Consider the following 13957-nt stretch of genomic DNA (forward strand, 5'->3'; position numbering starts at 1 on the left):
ATTGGACCCCTATTTTACACTGGACACAAAAAGCAACTCAAAATGGAGTAAAGACTTAAATGTAAGATCTGAAACCATAAAACTCCTAGAAAAAAACATAGGAAAAAAATTTCCTTGACACTGGTCTTGGCAATGATGTTATGGATATGACACCAAAAGCCTAAGCAACAAAAGCAAAAATAAACAAGTGGGACTACATCAAACTAAAAAGTTTCCGTACAGCAAAAGAAATGATCAACAAAATGCAAAGGCAACTTATAGAATGGAAGAAAATATTTGCAAACCACACATCTGGCAAAGGATTAAAATCCAAAATATATATATATAAGAACTCATACAACACAAAAGCAAAAGCAAAACAAACAAAACCCCCAAACAATCCAATTAAAAATGGGCAAGGGACCTGAATAGACATTTTTCCAAAGAAGACATACAAAGTGGCCAACAGGAACACGAAAGGGTGCTCAATATCACTGATCATCAGGGAAATGCAAATCAAAACCACAATGATATATCACCTCATATCTATTAGAATAGCTTTTATAAAAAAAAAAGAAATAAAAAGGGTTTGTTAAGATGTGGAGAAAAGAGAACCCTTTTACACTGTTGATGGGAATGCAAATTGATACAGCCACTATGGAGAACAGTATGGAGGTTCCTCAAAAAATTAAAAATAGCAGTATCATATGATCCAGCAATTTCACTTCTGGGTATATAGCTAAAGGAAAGGAAATCACTATCTTGAAGAGTTATCTGCACCCCTATGTTCACTGTAGCATTATTTGCAATAGCCAAGACATGGAGACAACCTAAATGGGTATCAATGGATGAAACAAGAAAATGCAAGATGTATATATTTATGAAACGTGTGTGTGAGAGTGTGTGTATGTAATGGAATATTATTTGGCCATTAAAAACAAGAAATTCTGTCATTTGTGACAACATGGATGAACCTTGAGGGCATTATGCTAAGTGAAATAAGTCAGAAAAAGACAAATACTGCATGATCTCACTTACATGTGGAATCTAAAAACTCTGAACTCAATGAAACCAAGAATAGAGTGGTGGTTGCCAGAGGCAGAAGGTGGGGCTAGGGAAGTGGGTGAAGGTGGTCAAAAGCTACAAACTTCCAGTTATATACTGTATTGTATATTTGAAAGTTACTAAGAGTAAATTTTTTAAAATTCTCACCACACATGCACACACACACAGACACACACACACGTAACTATCTGGGGTGATAGGTGTGATAACTAACCTTACTGTGGTAATCATTATATAATAGATACATATATCAAATCATTATATTGTAAACCTTAAACTTACTCAATGTTGTGTCAATTAAATCTCAATACAGCTGAATTGAAATAAAATGAAAAAAGAGTATCATGGCCCTATTTTAACTTGTCCTAACATAAGGTTCAAGTTAACCAATAGGGATAGAAATATTTGTCAACTGAGAAATTGATGAGATACCTGACAGGAAGTTTGAGTTGCTACATCTAAACCTGAAAATAAACTACAGATGACCCTTGAACAACATCGGTTTGAATTGTATACATCCACTTACAGACAGGGTTTTTTGTTTTTATTTTTTTATAAACATAATACTGTAAATGTATTTTCTTTTCCTTATGATTTTCTTAACAATTTCTTCTCTCCAGCTTACTTTATTGTAAGAATTCAGTAGATAACATATAAAACATATGTTACTTGACTTTATGTTATTACTAAGGCTTCCAGTTAGCAGTAGACTATTAGTAATTAAGTTTTGGGAGAGTCCACAATTAAACACAGCTTTTTGACTATGCAGGGTAGGAGGTGTTGGACCCCAACCGCCATGTTGTTTAAGGGTCAAGCATACAGTCAAATAAAAACTTATGAATATTTGTCATTTGTCTTGCCGTTTTCTCCAATTGGTTAACCTCGGTATTTCTCCCTCACACCTAACTATTGCATGATATTACTAAAAAAGGTAAAATGATTAAATATTGAATATTATGCATTCATAATTTATTTAATGCCTGCTATGTATCAGGTATCCCCAATAACCTGGGTATACAAAAACAGATAAGCCCTGCCCTCAAGTAACTCATAGTCTTTTTATTTATTTATTTATTTTATTTTTAAATTTATTTTTTAAGATTTCATTTTAGCAATCTCTACATCCAACATGGGGCTCAAACTCACAACCCCAAGACCAAGAATTGCATGATCTACCAACTGAGCCAGCCAGGCACTCCCTAAATTGGTTTTAGATTAAAAATACCACACGTTGGGTTCTATTTACTGAGGGCTTTCTATTCCCATTAAATTGGGAGGGAATGGCAGAAGGATGTTTATAAAATATGAGCAGACTTCTAATTATGAAAACATAATGCAACTGATTTCTACGGTAGTACTCCTCAAATTTCTTCATAAGACCATAAGGAAAATGAGTGATAACATAAAATGATAAATAAGGAAAGTTACTTATATATCATTAAAAGACTACTGATGCCTGTTGGTGAAATATTAAACACAATCAGGACTTAAAGGAATTTGTACTTCATTTTTTAAATCATGTGTAAAAGCACCAAGGGGTTCTGCGTAACACAGAGGACAGTACAGCTTCAGTTAAATATAAAATTGAGAGTACTTTTTGTCTTTCAACCAAAAATTTATCTTAACTGAAAAGACTTCTCATATATGATCAAAGAAGACAAGGGCAATGAATACATCATACCTGGGCACACATTTTCGTTGTGCAAAAGTAATAGCTGTTAGGAAGCCGTGGTGACATAGCACAAGGCTCAGTAATCACTCTATCTGTCCAAAACCATCCCACTCACCTTACATACACAAAATTGTTGATAATTTGGTAAACTAACAAAATAACAAAAGGTTAAGCAGTTACAAAATGTGATTCCTGCATACAGAGCTAAGAAAACCAATGAGTAATACCCCTCACATGGCCATATCAGATATCCAAATCTGTTCCCCCGGGATTAACCTGCTTGCTCATGTAAAAAATTAGACTGTGTTTTACAGACTAAAAATACATTTAAAGCCATAATAAATTCTTCATCTCTGTCAGGAATTGAAGTATTTTCCCCCTCTAAACCGAACATGGGTCTCCAGAAAATTTTAAAAGCATGTATAATAAACTATTTCACTCGGATCCCTTTAGAGAAAGAAATTTAACTTGCTTTTTAACTCAAGAGCAATAAAACCCCCAAACTTAAATTTATCTAATTTCTGTAATCTAAAACCTCATGAATCCCAGACAAATCATCTTATATGTGCTATTACTGTCATGAATGCAACCTTAGCCCCCAAACTTAAGGATGTCATGTATCTTCATCCTGGCAACCCAGAACTAGTCAACCACACCAGAAAGTGCCAGCCTCTCACATGTTCCTCACACCCAATCTACTACACCAAGTTTTACGAAATGCTATAGATTCCACTTTTGCAAAATAATCCCTCTTCTTTATTTTCAGCTGTCAATAGCACACTCCAATCATTTTCTTGTCCTGATGTTTCTGACAGATACACTGTTTACCTCCCTGCCTCCAATCCATTCTCCAGGCTTACTTCCAGAGTGACCTTTCTAAAATGCAAATATAAGCCTATCACTCCCCTGGTTAAAACAAGCTTATAGGACCAGGGTCACTGTCTCTCACTTAGCACCTCCACCCAATTTTGTCTCTACCTGTGTTATGTCTCTCAGTGACAATCCCCTTGTATTAGACATAGGATTACGTCTGGATCTCCAAAAGTAGTGCATGGTCTTGAGCCTCTGCCCAAAGCCTTCTTTGTCTTCTTCAGCCAAATAACTCCATCTTTCCCTTAGAATTTGCCTGAGAATAAAGCCTGCCCAAGAATCTATGTCTGATTTGGGTTCTTCTGTACACCCCCAAAGTCTCCTCTGCTGTCCTCTTCATAGCACCTCCCTAATACCTAGAATCACCAACCCACAGGTCAATGCAAACCCTCAGAAGCAGGGACTATAACCCATTCAACTGTGTACCACAAACATCAAACCGGCACATGGTGAGCACGCATTAAACATCTGTCATTTACTGCCTCTGATACCCTATGAATAAGGTCCGTATACCTTACCTTACACAAGAGCTATGTTCCTAAAACTGACAACAAAACCCATGTTAAGGGGGTACTTAAGACTTCATGTGAACCTGTGAAAGCCCCCATAAGTGGGAGTTACCAAAATAAAACAGGTAATATGCACAATTAAAAAATACATAAAGGTGCCTGGGTGGCTCAGTCGGTTAAGTGTCCAAGTGTCCAACTTTTGATTTCACCTCACATCATGATCTCACTTTGTGATTTTGAGCCCCACGCAGGGCTCTGCACTGACCTTGCACTGTCTGCTTCAGAGTCTTTGTCTCCTTCTCTCTCTGCCCCTCCCCCACTTGCTGTCTCTCAAACAAACATAAAATAAACATTTAAATAAATACATAAAAATAAACATTTAAAAAATAAACATTTAAAAAATAAACATTTAAAAATATATAATAAACATTTAAACATTTAAAATATACATAAACATTTAAACATTTAAATAAACATTTAAAAAATAAACATTTAAACATTTTTAAAAAATAAAAATTTTTTAACATGTTTAAAAAATAAACATTTAAAAAATATATAATAAAGGCATTTTGATACCTTAAGTTAATAACTCAAGTACCTACAATTAAATTTACATTTATTATTCTTTATATGCTAGAAATCTTCCAGGATAGCCCTCTCTGAAAGTTTCAACAAATTCACCTTGCTCCATTAAGTTCATCTTAACATAGTATGCAGACGCTATTGTAGGTAATATTCCAATAAAGAGGCATTCATTTTATCTAAATATCTAATGGCTCTTCTGTTCTTTCAGCTTTGGCTTCTTGCCACTTCCTTCCCTTACATGCCCATCCCAGCTCTCGATTCATTTTAAGTAACGAGAGTATATTTTTTCAAGGCCTGCATTTATTTTACCTATGATGGATATACCACAGAATACTCTCTCATCTCTTCCTGACTCTTCTGTCTTGCTGACCTCTCTTTTCTGTTTCTAATTATTCCCAAGAGAAATCACTCAAACACACTTTCATTCAATCAACAAACATTTATTAAATACCTACATGACAGGAACTGAGCTAAATTTTTTAAGTCATGTGGTTCTAGAAAAGGTGCATTCATATAAATCCAACCTGTGACTGTTACCTACAATAAGAAATGCACTTTGCACAGCAAACCAATATATAGCTTATTTATGCAGAGAAATAAAATGCCACTAAACAAGACAACTATACTTTTCACCATGCACTGGAACTCTCTTTTGGATTCAGTTTGGTTTTATTTTATTTCACTGTGTGGGGGCCCACTCAATTAACTTCATGGCTCACTAATGAGTCAAGAATTACAGTTTGATATGAGGGAAATACATGAGGGAAACTTCTGTTTTGGAGAGATTACTGTATTACAAAGAAAAAAAAAATTAAAAATACTCAGGAGAGATGGAGAGAGGATGGTGAGGGAGAGAAGAAGGTAAAGTAAAAAGAAACAGAAGGGGAAGGAGTGAACAGAAAGGGGTCATCTAGAAATAGAAAAGGTAAAAAGGAAAAGCCAAAGAGGGTAAAGAAAAAGAAGAGAACGAAAGAGGAAAAAAGACTGTCGTGGTAATTTCTGGGGTGAGGAAGAGGTCACAGACTAGTTTCCTTGGGCTGAGGACTGTTGTCATTTCTCATCTCTCGCCTGTGGAGGGAATTAGCTGATTAACCATTGATCACTGCCTCCTAACTGTGCTAAATCCTTAAACCTTTAGAGACTGTACTACGGGTGTTTAGGAAAGATAACAAGAGTTACCCGTGAAGGTAGAAATACTTACTAGCCTGCAGCACAGAGACCAGAGCACTGTCTGCAGAGGACTAGATGAAATCAGTGCGGGGGGACCCCAGAGAGTGACTCGTACGTAGGGAACACAGCATTGAAAACGAGTCACAAAAAGAAAACAAAGTTGAATTAATCATGGCCACTGTGTCATGTTCATCTCATCAGTGGGAAAATGTGATGAGATGAAAGTACCCTGTGATTTGTGAAGCCCTTCCCCTAATAGAAACCCTTACCTGTGGGCATTCACCATCAGGTCAGTAAATGCTTCTTATTATGATGTGGACTTAGGGAATAAATTCAACCTGATGGTTCTGAAAGAGTAAACACACTTATTTACCTTATATTACATTTCAGCCTATCCTGTGTTGGAAGAAACGTAAGTTAGGCAGCATTTATCTAAACTCTATGTCTTATATTTTGAACAATTTCTTAGAGGTAATTTCTAAACGAGTGAGACATCTTCCTGGAATAGGTAGGCCACAGAATAGCAGGCACTAATAATATGTGTGTTCATGTTCCTTTTAACCTACACTGATTGGCATTTGTTGCTTGGTTAAAAACTCCCAGAGAACTGGTAGGAGTGTAAAACGAGAACAGGTTGGTCTTGCATGAATACAGTGAATCACCGCAGGGCCACACAACACCTCCCCCCTGCCCTGGCACAGCCAGTCCTTCCACTCGGGTCTTTTCATTCTGCATTTGGTCCCGGGTGCAAGGGGAAACAGGATAGAGGGGGGAAAAAAGCTGAAAATCTCATGTGCTTAACTTTTTTCTTCTATCAGAAGGGAACAAAGAAGTACAAGAGGGCAAAGGGCTTATGAGCAGGAAAGAGAATAGTGGAAAAACTAAAGAATGTTCAAGGATGTGGGGAGAAAGGAGCCCCTGGGAGTGTGGCTGAAAACCAGGGAGATGGTGGTGAGGTGGTTTATGGGCAGGGGTGCTCAGGGGGCCTCATACAGATTCTGGCAGAAATGGGAGGGAATGGGAACAAGATTCAGTACATTTCAACAAATACTTACTGAGCACACAATTTTTTTTTCTTTTCTTTTCTTTTTTTTTTTTTTAATTTTTTTTAACATTTATTTATTTTTGAGACAGAGAGAGTCAGAGCATGAACAGGGGAGGGTCAGAGAGAGAGGGAGACACAGAATCCGAAACAGGCTCCAGGCTCTGAGCTGTCAGCACAGAGCCCGATGCGGGGCTTGAACTCACGGAGTGCGAGATCATGACCTGAGCTGAAGTCGGACACTTAACCGACTGAGCCACCCAGGCGCCCCATACTGAGCACACAATTTAACAAAGTATTCTGGGTGCAACAGGGGACGCGAAGATGGGCTTCCCTCTAGAAAGTTAGAACCTACTAGGGTAGCAGTCATCGTGAACAGCAGCAGTGGCTGTTCCTATGGTGGCTAAATGACCTCCATGCCATAATGTAAGTCAAGCAAAGTATGCTTGTCCAAGAAGCATGTCTACATTAGGACAATATGCTGGGTACTGGGAAAGAATAAAGGTATATTATTTTAAATATTATATTTAAATATTAAAACAAAATTCAAGATTAACGGAGCAGAGACATTATGTCTGCATACAGAGGTGTCTACAAACCCAGATGATGTCAGAAGATCAAAGTGAGGGCTGTCCACACTAATTACTCAGTATTCCTACCACAGTGGTTATAAAAGTAGCTGGTAACAGTAGGCATTTATAGCTTAGAGATGGGGAGTCAGCCTGTCTGGGTTTGAATCCTGCCTGGTTCTTCCCCCTGCTAGCTGTTAGACCTTGAGCAAGTTACATAACTTCTCTGTGCTTCAGTTACCCCATCTGTAAAACGAAGATGATAGAAAGATCTACTTCATAGGGTTACTGTGAGAACTGAGTTAATTCAGGTAAAGGTGCATAGAACACTGCCCATCACATGCTGAGTGTCAGTAAATGTTGGCTCATGTCACTTCCCCCTAGTCACCACTCATACACTCAAGGAGTGGTAGGAGCTGAAGGGAGGGGTCACACTCAAACGAAATACAGCTTTGAGTATTGGGCTAACAGTGTAGAACACTGACCAGTTTGGATTTTATATCTACTTCTAAGAAATGTGCCCAGAACCTTGGGTGAAAGTGTCCAGCTCCTCCACCCAAATTTCTGCACCTCTGTTTCAGGGGCTCCTGCTATACTGGCTTCTTGCCAGTTGTTTACTGTCAGTAATTCTTCTATTTGGTGTTGTATTTACCTCACATTTCGCAAGGGAATACTGGTTTGCCTCAAGATCTCAAGAAAAAGTGGTAAGACTGCAAATTATCTGAAGATGTATATAAACTTAAAATTATTACTGTTTTAAAATATACTAGAATCTAAAACAAGGTGAGAATTTCAATAATCTCATATAAATCTAACTGCTCTTGGTTTTGGCATAGCTTTAGAACTCTAAAAATGAAGAGTTGACATTTTAAGAACCTAGTTAGAGAATTTCAATTTACAGCAGGCACCCATGGACACACACAAAGACACATACACTCCCAAACAACAACCCTCTTGGGCAGTTGCCATGACAACACAAGGCGGAACCTATCGGGCTCTCTGTTATCCTGTTGAAGGTACTGTGCAAAAAGACACTCATGTTAGATTCTTTACTAATTAAGTGGAAAAGGTTAAAAAACAAAACAAAACTCTAGATCCACAAGGTTTTCATATGGGCTATGACTCAGAAAAACAAATACTAAATATTTTCAGAAAAGCATTTAAAAGTAGTAACTGCAAGACCAACTGAGATACAATATTGAAGAAAAAACACAAAATACTTTTATTTTGAAAGCTATATTCATTTCATCTTTTTCTCCCAAGTTGTGCCATATCATTAATGGAATAATCAATTTGTATAATAAATTTCATTAACAGAGTCTATTCTTTTACTAACACATTTAAACACTTTCCTTTTTGGGCCACATCTACATCAATTCATTTGGGAGCCCAAACTTCCTTAAGCTAATTAGACTTAAGAAAGAAAGACAGTCTCTAAATTAATAGGAGTTTATATGTTCTTTTTTTCTTTTTTAAAAGAGGGGAAAAAGAAGAAAAAAAAATAGTGACAGGGGAGAGAAGGAATGGATAAGTAGTCCTTGATAAGGATGTGATAAACACTGTGTCATTCCCTCCCCTTCTCTGATTAGCTATCTCTGCCTCCTCTGGAGTTTTCTCTCTGTCTCAGCTGTTAGATCCCCTCAAGACTCGATAGAAGACCTTTTCTCACTCTATTCTCTCTTTTTTTTGTCAGCTTATTTATTTTATTTTTGCACACATTACTTTTTTTATATTAAATATAATTTATTGTCAAGTTGGTTTCCATACAACACCCAGTGCTCATCCCAACAGGTGCCTTCCTCAATGCCCATCACCCACTTTCCCCTCTCCCCCACCCCCCATCAACCCTCAGTTTTTTCTCAGTATTTAAGAGTTTCTTATGGTGGATAAAGAAGATGTGGTTTATATACACAATGGAATACTACTTGGCAATGAGAAAGAATGAAATCTGGCCGTTTGCAGCAACGTGGCTGGTCCTGGAGGGTATTATGCTAAGTGAAATAAATCAGGCAGAGAAAGACAGATACCGTATGTTTTCACTCATATGTAGATCCTGAGAAACTTAACAGAAGACCATGGGGAAGGGGAAGGGGAGAAAAAAGTTACAGAGAGGGAGGGAGACAAACAATAAGAGACTCTATTCTCTTTTCTTAGGTGGCCTCATCCATAGCCACTGGCTTTAATTATCACCCATATGCATGGACATCCCCAGAAGGAAATGACCATCACCATTTACATCCCCAGAAGTTCCGGATCAGTTGACCTAACTGCCTCCTAAACATGGCCACTCTGATGCTACTTTAAATGTAAACTGGATTCTCCTGTAGCACTCCTTAGCTAGTAAATGAAAGCTTTGAATGATTCTAACATAGGTGTAGTCAATACCTAGCTGCTAAATGAATAAATGTATCAAGCAAGCAAGCAAGCAAACCTGTTATACAAACCAAAAAATCTAAGGGCCATCTGGATAAGGCCACCTTTCTCTCCCTCCATGACAAGTTAGTATCCACGTCTCATTTCACCTCCTAAACATTCCCCAAATCTATTCCATTTCCTAAGTCTTCCCAGCCACCAGTCTTTGCCCGAAATTATTATAACAGCCTCTTAACTATCAATCAAGAACGTGCAGATGTAGTACACAGAGAAGTTAGGCAATCAGTATGTATCAAATAATTTATTAAACAAACTGATAAAGTTGCTCTAGGAAAAGGGAACAGAACATTTGCTAAATGTCAACTATATGTCAGACACTAATCTAGACACCTCACGTATACTACGTCATTTAATATCCACAGTGACTCATTTTCTAGAAGAAACTCAACTGAGCAGATGGCTTTAGGAGCCTCTTCCGGTCATAACCTTTGCTTTGTTTGGTCCCAACAAGCAGACGATAATGATGAACATGAAGATGATCACAACTTACTGAGAACTTTTTACCAGATATTGTTCTCAGTACGTTGAATGCATTATTGTGTTTAAGCCTACCACTCTCCTACAGAGTATTACCATCCCATTTTGCAGATGAGGAAACTGAGCCACACAAACTTAATCAAGGTGAAAAAAAAAAACCAAAAAAACAAGAAGAAGTAATAGAGCTGAGATCCAGGATGTGAACCTGATTCTGTTTAAGAATTTACTAAACACCTGTTTAACTTACAGCAAAGTTATTAGAACCAGTGGGGATATTGAGCAGAAATGACAAACCCATCACTGCTCCTGAGGAGCCTGTCTTTAGGGGCAGCGCTATTTTGTCATCCCACCTCTACCCACTGGAGAGCAGAGTTTATGGAGGGAAGCTTCCACCAACTCCAATCCCACCTCCAAAGGGTACATTTCAAGTCAAAGCTGTCAGTCTCTTCCCCATGCCCACAGCTACCCAGTTTTCCCTGGGTAACACACCGGGAGGAGATGCTTTAGTGCTTATAGTGGTTAAGACTGAATAGTTTCTTAAAAAGTCTTTTAAAAAAGTACTATGAATGGCATGAATACAAAGATTCTTTAAAGGTCTAATCTAGTACTTACAGTTTTATAACTCCATCTGGGCACCTGGAACAGAGTTGCTGGCTGCTCTTGTCTTGTTTATGTTGACTCTGACCCAGCTGAACAAATCTACAAATTAAATGGATAAAAAGTAAGCTAAAGAAGGAACTATTTGCAATAAATTCAGTAGATTACACAAAATGGTATGAGCTTTCAAATGACAGCAGCATGCTTATTTCAGAAAAGCACACACGAGTGCCCTATGTAGCATAAGACTGTAATTACAAACGGGTACCTGATTTTACAGTGGGTTTGTTACAAATGAAGGAAGAAGAATTCTGTGTCTCAATTTACCTAAATGTGTTCTTGAAGCCAGGAAGATGATCTTTCAGGGCCTCACTTACCTAAGGGTGACTGCAGTAGGAAGCTGGGAACACAAGGGGAGGTATTTGCAGTGAGACAAATGACAAGGGAAGAGCAGGATCAGGCCAGGGATCCATCTCCCAAAGCAGGGACACTGTTGAAAACCTAGCATGTGGATTCTGTTTCCACAGGACCACAAGAATCCCCAAGTGTACTCCAGCCCCTCTTAAGAGTACTTTGAACTGTGAAGGAGGGGACTGAGGAGACCACCTGCTGAGCCTCACTGCCACACCACCCCTCCTTAGAGGAGACTGGAACAGCACTAATCCAGGCTTGAAGCTAAGAGTCACAGGGAAATGCCCCCAGCCAGCTCCATAGGATAGGAGGCTACCTAGCAATGGGCCAATGGGCTGATGGGTCAAGGACCACCTACTATTTCTCAAGTGCACACCTGTCCTAGTGTGGTCTGTGCTACATGCCTTCATGTTCCCCTCAGGGACATGGCTTGTAGTTTTGTTCTAATGTGCCCCTGGAAGGTTAGGGCGCATGATGAAAGGGCTTCCCACTTTTCTACTGTTTAAAACATTTTCTTTTAGGGCCCCTGGGTGGCACAGTGGGTTGAGTGTCTGACTCTTCATTTCGGCTCAGGTCATGATTTCAGGATTGTGGGATCAAGCCCTGAATCGGGCTCCACACTGAGCATAGAGCCTGCTTGAGATTCTCTCTCTCTCCCTCTGCCCCTCTTCCCTGCTTGCACTCTCTCAAAAAATATATATATCATATAAATTTTTTTCTGATTATTGATACTTTTACAATTAAATTTTTATTAGCTTTTTTTGAAGGTCAAGAAAAGTACTGCAGAACTAACAATTACTAACTAAATCATTACATGCTACTGGAAAACTTTTAAATAACTTACTTTTATCTTCAGCAAGTAAAGATTTTTGATTCATTTTGGGGGAAGAATGTCACATGATACCTGTTATTTGTACAGAACTTTAACCTTACCTAATCATGTATACAATCACTGTCAGAATTTGTTTTTAAAAAGATTTGGCTCCCTCAAAACATAAGAGACTCTTAAAAAGTGAGAAAAACTGAGGGTCGATGGGGGGAGTGGGAGGGAGGGGAAAGTGGGTGATGGGCATTGAGGAGGGCACCTGTTGGGATGAGCACTGGGTGTTGTATGGAAACCAGTTTGACAATACATTTCATATTAAAAAACAAACAAAAAACAACACAAAACAAAAACAAAAACAAAAACAAATAAAAGATTTGGCACGGGCCTGAGGCTTGGGGAGGCAAGCAGAAAACTTCCAGGCCTGGTTAAGATAACACACCAAAGATATCAGAAAAGCTGAGGGCAAAGGAAGGCATAGAGAACAGGGCTAAGCAATTAGAAAAAAACTATAAAACCAAGAAATCTTCAGGAGTTTGAAAGTGGTTGAGACCAAACGTAGGAAAAACAGGCGGGAGAGCAGGAAGCTAGAAGACAGGCTGTTGGCTCCAGTTCCAGCTGCCTCCCTCCCTTCCCCACACTGTTCTGTGGTTACCCAGATGGGAGCTGTGACAGGCAGGCCAGGCCAGGCCAGAGCACTGTCTTTACATGCACAGTCTCTGGTGGATACTAGCCCACTGGTTGCAGAACTGCAGTGGGAGAAGGCAGAACTTTTTTAGGCCAATTTAGGCCAGAACTACATGGGCTCTCGCCCTGCCCTTGAAGCTCTGCCATCTGGATCAGAGGAGGCACTAAGAGACCCCAGAGCCCCTAACAGAAAGAATGAAATCTTGCCATTTGCAACAATGTGGATGGAAATAGAGTGTATTATGCTTAGCGAAATAAGTCTGTCAGAGAAAGATAAATGTATGATTTCACTCATATGTGGAATTTAAGAAACAAAACAGATGAACATAGGGGAAGGGAAGGAAAAATAAGATAAAACAGAGAGGGAGGCAAACCATAAGAGACTCTTAAATACAGAGAACAAACTTATGGTTGCTGGAGGGGAGGGGAGTGGAGGGATGGGCTAAATGGGCAATGGGCATTAAGGAGGGCACTTGCTGGGATGAGCACTGGGTATTATATGTAAGTGATGAATCACTATATTCTATTCCTGAAACCAATAATAATAATAATAATAATAATAATAACAACAACAACAATAGAGACACCCAGAGCCTGGCTGGGGCAAAAAGTTCCTGAACATCCTTGGCCACCCCCCAGATACTGATGGAGGGAGGCTTCTTCTACCATAGCAATGCCCACAACAGACAGAGATGGAAGATGCCCATGCCCCCTGTAGGGGCAGTCTGCCCACGGTCAAGGGTTACTCACACAGAGGGGAAGAGATGACCAGACCTCTGTTTCTCCCCTTCCCCCTAGGTCTACATCATAAGCAGGGGCAGCTGATATTATCAAGAAAATAAAGAGGGCTACACAGTCTAAAATCACAGATACCCACAAAGCACAGGGAAGGTCTCCTGAATAAGTCATTGAGTGGCACTTTCCACGCTGTTAGCCTCTAAAGAGGGATAATAATATCTTCTCAGCCTACTACAGAGTTGTCTAAAGAACAATAAAACACTGCAAAGTGTTACACAAATCAAAGGAGGAGATGTTGTTCTTCAGGATATCAAACACAGAATCTTATTC

At 38.9% G+C, this 13957-nt stretch overlaps 1 protein-coding gene across 2 annotated transcripts in view; it reads right to left on the reverse strand.

Annotated features, from left to right (window-relative positions):
- FIG4 (FIG4 phosphoinositide 5-phosphatase) overlaps positions 1–13957 on the reverse strand; it is a 130924-nt gene that overhangs the window by 30993 nt on the left and 85974 nt on the right. The window contains exons 22-23 of one of the 2 annotated variants that reach the window (XM_019443061.2): positions 10984–11070; positions 6123–6197 (exon numbers count right to left, since the gene is read on the reverse strand). In XM_019443061.2, the coding sequence (XP_019298606.2) occupies positions 6158–6197; positions 10984–11070 (127 nt within the window). In that variant the 3' untranslated portion in view covers positions 6123–6157. Of the gene's footprint in view, positions 1–6122; positions 6198–10983; positions 11071–13957 lie in introns of those variants that run through there. The other variant, XM_019443060.2, reaches the window with a different exon arrangement.

This window comes from Panthera pardus, unplaced genomic scaffold (genome assembly GCF_024362965.1).
Source record: "Panthera pardus isolate Hobbes unplaced genomic scaffold, ASM2436296v1 HiC_scaffold_17, whole genome shotgun sequence".
Lineage (NCBI taxonomy): Eukaryota > Metazoa > Chordata > Mammalia > Carnivora > Felidae > Panthera > Panthera pardus.